The sequence below is a fragment of the Lithobates pipiens genome, unplaced genomic scaffold, assembly GCF_037356315.1.
Source record: "Lithobates pipiens isolate NorthernLeopardFrog02 unplaced genomic scaffold, aLitPip1_a1.2 Scaffold_16, whole genome shotgun sequence".
Classification (NCBI taxonomy): Eukaryota; Metazoa; Chordata; class Amphibia; order Anura; family Ranidae; genus Lithobates; species Lithobates pipiens.
Window position 1 is genome coordinate 631,776,103 of NW_027507748.1, and position 12,988 is coordinate 631,789,090.

Sequence of the window (12,988 nt, forward strand, 5' to 3'; positions counted from 1 at the left end):
TACTTAATTATCATATGTATAATTTTATGCACTGATATTTTTTGCACTGGTTTGTTAATGGATTTTTGCTTAAAGGGACAGCACACTTTTTAAAGCGTTTTGTTAGGTCCAGTATTCAGGATTAAGCTGCAGCAGTCCCAAATAGTTACAACTTAGCACAAGGCTTATATATATTTAACTATATACATATACGGTAGTATACTGTAAATGCACAAACATTTGAACTGGAGGAGGGCAGGATGCCCAAAACTGCCATTCCTATGCTTTTAATTCATTACTTACTTTTGGATAAAAAAAACCTTTGACTATTGCATCTCAATCCTAGACCCTTTTCTTAGGGCATTATGTATAGCAGTGGTCTCCAGATGTGGCCCTTTGCTTGCCATTATTTGGCCCTTGAGGTGTTCTTCCTACCAAATTCCTTCCACTGTTAACAACAATGAGGCACTATTCCTTCCACTGACGTCAACTATTTATGCCAACTATTACCCCTAAATTCTGTTGAACGGTAAATTGATCCTTTCTGTAGAAAGTTTGGAGACCCCTGGTCTATAGGATGTTGTTTGGAGCCAGTCTGACAAGTTGATGTGATTTTTTTGCTTTCTACAACATGCAATTCCCCTTGATGGTCATGGGTGTGACCAGATAAGTGAGAGAAAATCTCAATGGGGACACAAACAGCATTAAATGTGATCTTTCAAACAAAGTCATTCCTGCCTGGCTTCCTGATAAAAACAAGTTCAAAACTCTGCTATCCCAAATAATAACTTACTTAAATCTGACAATCGGAGCCTTCCTAAAATGCTTACAGTTTGGAACCAAAATATTCTGGTCATGGCTACTACATAGTGGGTCCTTAGAGGACTGAACTTGCAAGGCATCTCTAGGACTGGATCCTGTGCCTGGTGCCCGTTGGAGCTGATGGCTATCATGAGGGGACAAGTACGAGGCAGGATACTCTTATACCAACCAGCAATCACCCCTAGTTCCTACAATGGTGGTGCTTATGCCTTCTGTAACCAGCAAGAAAATTCCTCTAAAGACTGCATTTTCCAGCCAGTTCCATAGTTTTCCTGTCAATTTTAAGAGGACTAATTTAAAACACTATTTAAAAATTTATCTTTTTTTAACGATTGTTTTATGCTAATAAACCCATGCATAGTGATTGTAATAAAGAGACATTTATCTTTTGAGACCTATTAAGACTTATGAAGCTTCTATTTTAATTTTCTGTCTGTCATTTCTCAAATTATTTTACTATGGTTTATGACGGAAAAATGTTATTCCATGGAGATATGTTCAAAAACTTTAGTGAGATCCTCATGTTGTTTGAAGGTTAATTGGCAGATTTGAGTCATGCAGACAATCATGTTCTTGGGTTAAAGATTGTTGCTTTGAACGTTTGTAAGCCTATGAATTATTTGGAATAGCAACATTGCCATCTGTCGGTGAACCAGTATTTTAACCAGCTGCTGCCTATAGTTAATAAATGTGCCTGTGTTTCTTAAATTATGGTTGTACCATTCTCTGTGTTCTTCCAGGTTCTTATTCTTTGTTTCACGAAATGGTTCGTCATACGTGCAGATGGGAGGCAGAAAAAACAGGCAGCTGAGCCACAGTTTTATCATCCCCGGCCACCCGCCCACCTAAATTTTGCAGCTGGGGCAGCAATGTTAACTCAGCCAGTGTTTGACAGGTGGCACTGACTGTCAAACTCACCCACTGAGGTCAATTGGAGCACACTGCAACTGCGAGCCAAGAGAGTTTCTTTATACAAAATCCCCTTTTCTATAAAAAAAAAAATGGAGGAAGATCGCCTCCTTATTGCCCGTTGCTCCTTATTGTCAGTCGCTGCTATACTGCCAGCGATAGGCACTGCAGCCAGTGTTAAACATTTATCCACCTTGCCCTCTGTCGTTTCTCTTGCCATTTTGTCTTCATTTGTTTCCATCTTTCTCTTGTGAATTCTTCATGCACATTATATGGCCAAAATATTTGAGTTTTGGTTTCATTATCAGTCGTCCAAGTGCTCAATCTAGACATTTTTTGAACTGTGAAAGTAATAAACCATGCATTTACATGTACTGTTTTCTTTTTCAGGTTCTCTGTACCCAACCAGCATGCGCATTAATGAAGAGGGACGCTTGGTGGTCAATTTTAAGACTGAGTCTCGATTTAATGGCCTTTTCTTGATGTCACATCCCGGTATGAATAACATTAATCACTTCAGCTAGAATCAGTTGAAATACCTTAACTCTCCAATAAGAAAGAGTTTTGCATTCAATGCATAGGAAAGTCGGCCAAGCCAGGTGTGCAGAAAGTCTTATAGAGATACAAGAATGTGTCCAATGGTTTCATTTTTCAATAGCTACCAAAAATAAGCTACCAGTTTTTGGTGGAGTAACCTTTTAAGGATTGCTAAAAGCATTATTCTTAACCACTTTCAGACCGGACCAATTTGCTGGTCAAAGACCAGACCACTTTTTGCGATTCGGCACTGCGTCGCTTTAACTGACAATTGCGCGGTCGTGCGACGTGGCTCCCAAACAAAATTGACGTCCTTTTTTTCCCACAAATAGAGCTTTCTTTTGGTGGTATTTGATCACCCCTGCGGTTTTTATTTTTTGCACTATAAACAAAAATAGAACGACAATTTTGAAAAAAACGCATTATTTTTTACTTTTTGTTATAATAAATATCCCCCAAAAATATATAAAAAAGCATTTTTTCCCTCAATTTAGGCCGATACGTATTCTTCTACATATTTTTGGTAAAAAAAATCGCAATAAGCGATTATTGATTGGTTTGTGCAAAAGTTATAGCGTTTACAAAATAGGGATAGTTTTATAGCATTTTTATTAATAATTTTTTATTATTTTTTTTTTTACTAGTAATGGCGGCGATCAGCGATTTTTATTGTGACTGCGACATTGTGGGGGACATTTTTGACACATTTTTGGGACCATTGTCATTTATACAGTAATCACTGCTATATAAATGCAGTGATTCCTGTGTAAATGACACTGGCAGTGAAGGGGTTAACCAGTGGGTGGCAGTGTAGGGGTTAAGTGTTCCTAGGGGTGTGTTACTAACTGTGGGGGGGTTGGGCTTTCATTTAGTGAACACTGATCTCTGCTCCAATCACATGGAGCAGAGATCAGTGTCACTAGTTGCTAGGCAGAATGGAGAAATGTTGTTTACAACGGCACTTCTCCATTCGGCCGCTCCGTGAGACGATCGCGGGGATGCCCGCGGCGATCGAGTCCGCGGGTCCCGTGACCGGACTCACGGGGGTCCCGACCAGCGCGGCAGGGTGGCAAATTTAAAGGGACGTACATGTACGCCCATTTGCCTGCCCGTGCCATTCTGTCGACGTACATCATTGTGCGCTGGTCGGCAAGTGGTTAATGTGGTTGTAAATTTACGAAAAAAACAAAAAACATGCAAAACAAAGGCATAATGAGCTAGTATACATAGTGTCCTCTCACATTAGTCAGAAGGCTGAATCTGTGTCATTGTTTTGAGAAGGGGGCACATTTTTTTGTTGCTTCCTCCTTCCCCCTTGAGGTGGAAGTCTGATTCCAAAGTGCATAGTTACGTATATAGTTACACAATTTATAAGGTTGAAAAAAAGACACTGGTCCATTCAGTTTGAACCTATGAAGCAGGTAATAAAATAAAATATGTTACCTTTGCTCAGCCGCAAATACAGCTTCCCGGTGGCCAGGCTGATGCTCAGGCTGAAGTGTCTCCACACTCAAATGGCATGATTTGTAGTATGTTTAAGCTGGCTACTTGATATCATTCAATAGAATGCAAATCTTCATTAGCTACATGGTAACACATAAATGTGACAGGTTAACGCGTTTCGGCTGTAGCAGCCTTCCTCATAGCACCATGAAGCAGATATCCACAAGCTGTTTCTGAGGATGTCAGTTTTTAGCCATTGAACTGATATATTTTAACAGTGATAATACTGGTGTATTGGGGACTATACTGGTAAAATGGATCACATTTATTTGCAGATACCTGCTTGGCTGTAAATCAGCATGATCTATTTTTGAACTTTCCCTGCCTGATCACTGAAGGAATGCTATGACGGTGGTCATGTTGAAAAAGCTCAGGAATGTATTATTTAACCACTTGAGGACAGTGCCTCTTTCTAAAATTTGTTGTTAAAAACGTTTTTTTTAGAGAATAAAATGGCGGTCATTGCAATACTTTCTGTCACACTGTATTTGCGCAGTGGTCTTACAATCACACTTTTTTGGGAAAAAATACACTTTTTGAATTAAAAAATAACACAACATTAAAGTTAGCTGAATTTTTGCCTATATTGTGAAAGATAATGTTACGTCGAGTAAATTGATACCCAACATGTCACGCTTCAAAATTGCGCCTGCTCGTGGAATGGCGACAAACTTTTACCCTTAAAAATCTTCATAGGCGATGTTTAAAAAATTCTACAGGTTGCATGTTTTGGGTTAGAGATGAGGTTTGGGCTAGAATTATTGCTCTCGCTCTACCGATCACAGCGATACCTCACATGGGTGGTTTGAACACCGTTTTCATATGCGGGCGCTGCTCACGTATGCGTTCGATTCTATGCGCAAGCTCGGCAGGACGGGGAGCATTTCAAAATGTTTATTTTTTTTCCTTTTATTTTTTATTTTTACACTGTTCTTTTAAAAAACAAAAATTATGTCGCTTTTATTCCTATCGCAAGTAATGTAAACATCCCTTGTAATAGAAAAAAAGCATGACAGGGCCTCTTAAATATGAGACCTGGGGTCAAAAAGACCTCAGATCTCATATTTACACTAAAATGCAATAAAAAAAATGTCCCTTTAAGAGCTATGGGCAGAAGTGATGTTTTGATATTGCTTCCGCCCTGCAATGGTATGGAGACGAGTGGGGGCCATCTTCCCCTCAATCGGCTCCATACCCAGGAAGGAGAAGGATCCAATCGCCTCCGTCGCTACCGACTGCTCCGGTAAGCGGCGGGAGGGGGGGCCTCTCCCGCCGCAGATAAAATTGATATTGTGCTGAATCCACCACAGAGACTACTATTATCGGAAAACGGACTGCCCGCTGAAGAAGAGGATACCTGGGTTATGGCAGCTAGCTGCCATAACAAAGATATCCCTGTGCAAGGATAGGATGTATATCGGCGTGTGGCCGTCCATAAGTGGTTAAAATTGAACATGTCAATGTTAAAGCTTAACCCATACTAAAACCTTTTTCTTTTTTTGACAGGGTGGGAAAAAGGGTATGTGTCCTCAGTGGGGAGAATTCTGCCCACTTCCTGTCTGGGCAGGAAGTGATTAGAAATCTCCCAAGTGGAGATACACATTGCAGCATTTTTTTTTTAATTAAAATTGGGAAAGGGTTGGAACATCTGTGAGGTTATCATTACTGCCCGCCTGTTCCTGTACTGGTGGCAGCTGCTCCCCAGCGGGGTCATGGACAGGAGTCATGATTTAACAGTATTTCCAAAATCCTTACAAAACTAAAAGAAAAAACGTTTTGTCTGTAGCATATATATGTGTGTGTGTGTATATATGTATATATTTATATGTATATGTGTGTGTGTATAGATATATATATATATATATATATATATATATATATATATATATATATGTATATATATATATATATATATACTGTATACTAAATGATGTAAGTGATAACCTAAGTCTGTTTGTTCTAGGATCGTCCCTGAGCTCTATGGTCATGTCAGTTGATCACCCTGAGCTGATCTTTACACTAAGTCTTATACGCAGTGAGCCGACCTTTAACCAGCCAGTTCAGCAGTGGAGCTTTGTTTCTGAATTTGCGGTAAGAGAAAACACGTTTTCCTCTTTACAATACAAAGATACAGAAGTCTGTCTATTCATTGACCTAATCAAAATGTTTTTAAGGTTTTTAGTATTTTACGTACATGTTATTTTGTACTTAAAAGTTGCTGAAATATTTAGCATTAGTTTTAGTGACAATAAAGATCCAGTGATGTGTTGCTATGTGTAGTAATGTATGTTACAACACAAGTGTTAAAGCAGTATATTACACCCAAAAGTAATTATTATATTGCAGCTTACTCATTTTTAGATGTGGTGGCTGCATTCGTTTTCTTCCTTCTATTTTTATCTGGTGATCCTGACCGTAAGTCTGTTGTGTTTCAAGAGAACGAGCTCTCTTCCAAGCAGGGGTGGACTGACAACTCATGGGGCCCCCGGGCAATAGGAGATTATGGGGCCCCTAGGCAATCCGAGATTATGGGACCACACAGTATACACATACATGTACACACAGTATACACAGATATGTTTCTATTGGCTGAGAAGGTACTGGAGAGGTGGGGCAGTTATAATCTCAGGATTTTTAGACCAAAAGTATGTCGGTAAGGAACAGTTCTGAGACAGATGTAAAAAAAAAATACAGATTTTTACATACTGTCCCTGGCTTTACCTAGGCTGGCAACCCTGATGGGGCCTCCTAGTGGCTCGGGGCCTTAGGGCAGTGCCCGAGTGGCCCAATGGTCAGTCCGCCCCTGCTTCTAAGTGTATACAGGGATTAGACAAACCATTTACCACTGACAGGGGTGCTTAATGATCAGCTTTTATTTATTTATGTAAAACCTTTATCCCAAAAGGAAATGGCCATTTGCTGTAACTGATTATATAGTGTGAGCTGAAGTTTGGCTTCAATTTGCTAGTGTGTCTAAATCTGCTAATACATTTAGCACTCCCCTCCCTCACAGACTAACAATGCTGCTATCTGCTGTGACCCCTGTTCTCATTCATCCAGAGTGGGGCATTCTAATACAGGAGGTGTTACTGGGAAGATCACTAGGTGAAAACAGAGGGAAAAAAAGAAAACAAAGGCAGTCACCACGTCTAATATAGGCTAAGCTGCAAAATATTACATTTTTGGGTTTAGGTTTAATAATGCTTTAAGGTCAACCTACAGATTACTGTAGGTTAATCACTTCAGCCCCGGAAGGATTTACCCACTTCCTCAATCAGGCTCACTTTTTGCGATTTGGCACTGCGTCGTTTTAACTGACAATTGCGCAGTCGTGCGACGTTACACCCAAACAAAATTGACGTCCATTTTTCAACACAAATAGAGCTTTCTTTTGGTGGTATTTGATCACCTGTACAGTTTTTATAAAAAAAAAAAAAAAAAAAAAAAACAATCTTGGAAAAAAAAAGCAATATTTTTGACTTTTTGTTATCATAAATATCCCCATAAAATATATAGAAAAAACGAATTTCTTCCTCAGTTTAGGCCGATATGTATTCTTCTACATATTTTTGGTAATAAAAATTGCAATAAGCTATATATTGATTGATTTGCGCAAAAGTTATAGCGTTTACAAAATAGGGGATAGATTTATGGCATTTTTATTATAATTTTTTTTTTTACTAGTAACGGTAGCGATCAGCGATTTTTATCAGGACTGTGACATTGCGGCAGACAGATCGGACACTTTTGACACTATTTTGGGACCATTGACATTTATACAGCGATCACCAGTGCTAAAAATAGCCACTGATTAATGTGTAAATGCCACTGGCAGGGAAGGGGTTAACACTAGGTGACAATCAAGGAGTTAAATGTGTTACCTATGGAGTGTTTCTAACTGTGGGAGGATGGGACTCCCTGGGGAAGGAGACTGATTGTTGTTCCTAAGCAATAGGAACAACAGATCAGTCCCCTTACCCCTGACAGAATGGAGATCTGTCTGTTTACATTGACAGATCTCCATCCTGTCCTTTTTAGGAGCAATCGTGGGTAGCCGCTGGCCAAACGCATTGGCTGCTACATCACGCGGCGGGCCCCCCATACTCCTTAAAACGCTCGCTGTATAGTTACAGCACTTTACGCAGGAGTGCCATTCTGCCACCATTTGGGAGGTTGGCAAGGGGTTAAGGTAAGAGGTCAGGGCATATGATAACTTTTTTTGTGCTGAAAACGAACCCATGAAAAACTGGGACTGTTGTGGAAGGCCAAACGTATTTTTGCTCACTATCAATTTTGGACCTAGGAAGGTCCTTAACTACATAAACATATAGAAAGCAAACACCTAGCCCAGGGCTCGACAAACCCCGGGCGCCAGATCGCATTGGCGACTAGAATTTGTGATCTGGCGCCTGGGGCAGCACAGCGGGGGTATCCTGTCTCCTTCCACCCCCCCCTGGCGTGATCGTGTCGGGCCGCGCCGCCGCCGGCCGGTAATTGAGGCCGCGGCTTTGAGGCCTTCTGTGGTCCTATGTTTAGTTCTGTAATCTGGCGCCATCTAGTGGTGGCTGTTGGTATGACAGCCAGCGATGCTAATGAAGCTTTCACTGCCCACCCATCTCACCTTTACTTAGAATAATAAAAAAAAAAAATGTGTGTATATGTGTGTATATATATATATATATATATATATATATATATATATATATGTGTGTGTGTTTAGGAGTTCTAACAACCTAGAGAATAAAATGGTGGTCGTTGCAATACTGTCTGTCACACCGTATTTGTGCAGTGGACTTACAAGCGCATTTTCGGGGAAAAAGTCTTATTTTTTTAATTAAATATAACAGTAAAGTTGGCCCAATTTTTTTATATTGTGAAAAATAATGTTACACCGAATAAATTGATACCCAACATGTCACGCTTCAAAATTGCGTCCGCTCATGGAATGGCGACAAACTTTTAGCCTTTAAAATCTCCATAGGCGACGTTTAAAACATTCTACAGGTTGCACGTTTTGGGTTACAGAGGAGGTCTAGGGCTAGAATTATTGCTCTCGCTCTACCGAACGCAGCGATACCTCATGTGTGGTTTGAACACCGCTTTCCTATGCGGGCGCTACTCACATATGCGTTCGCTTCTGCACGCAAGCTTGGCAGGACAGGGCGCATTTAAAACATTTTTTTTTTTCTTATTTTAACTTTTTATTTTTTCACGGTGCTTTTAAAAAAAAAAAATTGTCACTTTTATTCCTATTACAAGGAATGTAAAAATCCCTTGTAATTGAAAAAAACAGGACAGGTCCTCTTAAATATATGAGATCTGGGGTCAGAGAGACCTCAGATCTCAAATTTACACTAAAATGCAATAAAAAAAAAATAAAAAAATAAAAAATTGTCATTTGAAAAAAAAAAAAAAAAAAAAATAAAATGTCCCTCTAAGAGCTATGGGCAATGACATGGAGACAGGTGGGGGGGCCGCGCTATCCTCCCCTCACTCGTCTCCATGTCAGGCCAGGGACAGGTCTGGATTGCCGTTACCGACCTGGCTCCTAACTTTTTTAGCTGGCTCCTAGATTCCAAGCAAATTTGTCAAGCCCTGACCTAGCCTAACCTTGCCCATTGAGTTATTAGGATCATATTGCAACTGAGTACAATGCAGTGATTGCGGCACGGTGATGGTACTATGGTGGTGCTGCAATATGCTATTAAATCAGGTGGTGAGGAGGAGGTATAACACCTTCTCATTGCCTGTCCCATGCCGGCTCTAAGGCCGCGTACACACGGGCGGACTGTTCGTCCAACTTTGTCCGCTGAACAGTGTTTCAGCGGACAGTCCGCTCGTGTGTGGGCTTCAGCGGACAGTTTCAGCGGACAGTCTGACGAACAAAGTTTTTCGGAATTTCCGTAAGACTGTCCGCTGAAACTTGGTTTGAGCGGACAGTCCGCTCGTGTGTAGGCTTGTTCGGCAAACTAAGTCTCGCGCATGCTCAGAAAGAATTTACACGGCGAAGGTTGCATTGCAGTGTATCGGACGCCGAATTTCTCGTCCCGTCGTACGTGCCGTTCACGTCATCGTGCAAGTTTTCAGCGGACTGTTCGTTCGTTGTGTGTGGTCAAGTCCGTTCATGCTAATTTTGAATGGACTGTTTGTCAAACTGTTTGACGAACCTAGTTGGGCGGACAGTCCGCCCGTGTGTACGCGGCCTGAGAGTGAGAGCTGTGCGGTCATCTGATCGACGATTGGTCATCTTTCAGTCTGCTCAGAGCGTTGAACGGTTCCTGCCCCCGCTCTGTTCTGTTCAATAAAGCACCAGCCCATGGATGTGGTAGACTCGGTTGGCGCTGGCTCTGAGCTACACCCTGAAAGGCAGAGCCAGCTGTCAATGGGGCAGCCCGGTGGATCCTGACCATATTGTCAGGTTCTTTCAGGACTCTGGCCCATCAGCTGATAGCGGACAATAACGAACCTTGGACTACAGGAATACACTAGTAAATGTTTTCCTGGGACCCAAAAGAGAAGTATAGCCAAAAAATGTTTTGCCAAACTTCTCTTTAACCCATAAGAGGAGTGGTGCCGTATCACTGGATCTCTAAATCCATTGAGGACAGTGCTGGAGATAAGGTGAGTAAAGCAGATGAAGAGTTCCTTGTATGTTTTTAGCCTTTGCCGGGGATAAAAAAAAATTGGCGCAAGCTGGAATCAGGCTCTTCCACCAAGAAGGTTTTTATTTTGTAAGTAACTTTTGTTATGGTGAAAGCTACTGGAATACTAGAGTGGTACAGATAGGATAAGCACATTATTGTGAATATAATGTAGTGTTATGGAGAATAACTGTAACTTATGTTACACAATATATATATATATATATATATGTGTGTGTTAAAAAACCTTTCTGATAATTGTCTCTCCTATAATGTCCTCACCAGGTCCGGGATTACTCGGGAACATACACTGTGAAGCTCATCCCCTGTACCACAGCTCCTTATCAAGTCTACAGTCTGCCAGCCGTGTGTAATCCTCGTGAGCCAATAACATTCGACGTGGACATCAGATTCCAACAGGTTTCTACATTTAAAATGATGGATATATCTATATGGCTTATGTTACCTATTTCAGAACATTATGGGCTGAATTAACTAGTGTGTGATACTTATATAGACCCTTAGCCCTGGTTCACAGTGATGCGATTTCGAAAATGCATTCAAGTGACAAGTGAACTAACATGATATTCCATAGGGGCCGTTCACATATATGCAGTCAGAACGCAATGCAATTGTAAAAAGGGTCCTGTGTATCTTCGGAGTGATGCGGTGCAATTTTGAGCTCCATATAGTTAAATGCAAACTGCATGCTCAAAAACTCATAGCTATTCAAAGACAATGCGATTCCAGTGCATTTTGTAATAGTCTGTGCTGTGTTTCTGAGCTGCTTTCTAGAGAGAGACCCCAGGTCATACATCAAAATTGCAGCTACGTCCAAATTGCATGCAAAACACATATTGGATTTGTAGCTGAACTCGCATGGAGGCGCATTGGCTGTGATCCTTGAGATCGCACTAGAACTCATTCAAATTGCACTGCGTCGATATGAACCTAGCCTTATACTTAACTCCAATAAAAAGAGTTGGCACAGGATTGATTGACATACATTCTTTGATCAAAAAATATATTATGATTAGATAGGAAGAGGTTATAGGCTACCCATAGTCTTTTATTGTTTTTCAGATATCTGGTTATAGGGTACCCAGAGGCATGTTATTATTTTATGGATATCCGTGTGAAAAAGAAACTAGTCTCTTTGCATATTACATATTCTGCTAACATTTGGAGCATAATATATATTATACAATAGACTCTATGCAATCTTTAACAACACAGAATAGTGCCCCCATCATTGGTGTCAGTGGGAGGAATAGTGCCCCATCATTAGTTCTCTCTGGTCTCTTTCCTGGTAGGTAGTGATGTGCCATGTGATCATTGCCTAGGCCAGTGGTCTCCAAACTGTGGCCCAGGGGCCAGATGTGGCCCTTTGCTTGTTTCTATCCAGCCCTCGTGACACTATTCCTCCAACTGACAATAATGATGAGGCACCATCCCTCCCACTGACACCAATGATGGGACACAGTAATGATGAGGCACCATCCCTCCCACTGACACCAATGATGGGGCACTATTCCTCCCACTAATATCAATGACGGGGCACTATTCCTCCCACTGACACCAATGATGGGGCACTGTTTCTCCTACTAAGACCAATGATGGGGTACTATTCCTCCTACTGACACCATCGATTGGGCACTGTTCCTCCTACGAATACCAATGATGGGCCACTATTCCTCCCACTGACACCATCTATGGGGCACTGCTCCCCCTACTAAGACCAGTGATGGGGCACTATTCCTCCCACTGACACCATCTATGGGGCACTGCTCCCCCTACTAATATCAATGACGGGGCACTATTCCTCCCACTGACACCAATGATGGGGCACTGTTTCTCCTACTAAGACCAATGATGGGGTACTATTCCTCCTACTGACACCATCGATTGGGCACTGTTCCTCCTACGAATACCAATGATGGGCCACTATTCCTCCCACTGACACCATCTATGGGGCACTGCTCCCCCTACTAAGACCAGTGATGGGGCACTATTCCTCCCACTGACACCATCTATGGGGCACTGTTCCTTCTACTATGACCAATTATGGGGCATCATTCCCCCCAATGACACCATTGATAGGGCACTGCTCCCCCTACTAAGATCAATAATGGGGCATCATTCCTCTCACTGACACCATCGATGGTGCGCTATTCCTCCTGTTAAAACCAATAATGGGACAGTGTTTTCTTCCACTGATGCCGGGACATTTTCTACTTACACTGGTCAAAGTCTGGCCCCCTTGAAGCCCGAAGGACAGTAAACTGGCCCTTTGTTTAAAAAGTTTGGAGACCCCTGCCCTAGGCTATAGGTTACAAAGAAAGCCAAGCAGTGATATTTGTAATTCGCAGCAAGAAAAGAGGGGTTTTTCTGCTCAGAATAGTAATGTGTTTTGTTAATGCTGACGTGCTCTATTGAGAAATGTGAATTCAAAGTTTTAATGAAAGGCAAATTTTAAACAATCAAAACTGCTTTTCTGGATCTTCATGTATACTGTTACACAGCTTTTATTAATAAAATGAAAATATTGTGTAACACTGTATAACGGTATACACAATTAAATATGCAGCTCTTTGCAG

The 12,988-nt window shown here is 41.3% G+C and overlaps 1 protein-coding gene across 1 annotated transcript in view; it reads left to right on the forward strand.

The window, feature by feature from the left end:
• The window catches only part of FREM2 (FRAS1 related extracellular matrix 2), a 257,581-nt gene that overhangs the window by 234,995 nt on the left and 9,598 nt on the right, over nucleotides 1–12,988 (forward strand). Inside the window, exons 18-20 of the mRNA XM_077484182.1 lie at nucleotides 2,101–2,205; nucleotides 5,714–5,841; nucleotides 10,677–10,811. Of these exons, the coding sequence (XP_077340308.1) occupies nucleotides 2,101–2,205; nucleotides 5,714–5,841; nucleotides 10,677–10,811 (368 nt within the window). The remainder of the gene's footprint in view (nucleotides 1–2,100; nucleotides 2,206–5,713; nucleotides 5,842–10,676; nucleotides 10,812–12,988) is intronic.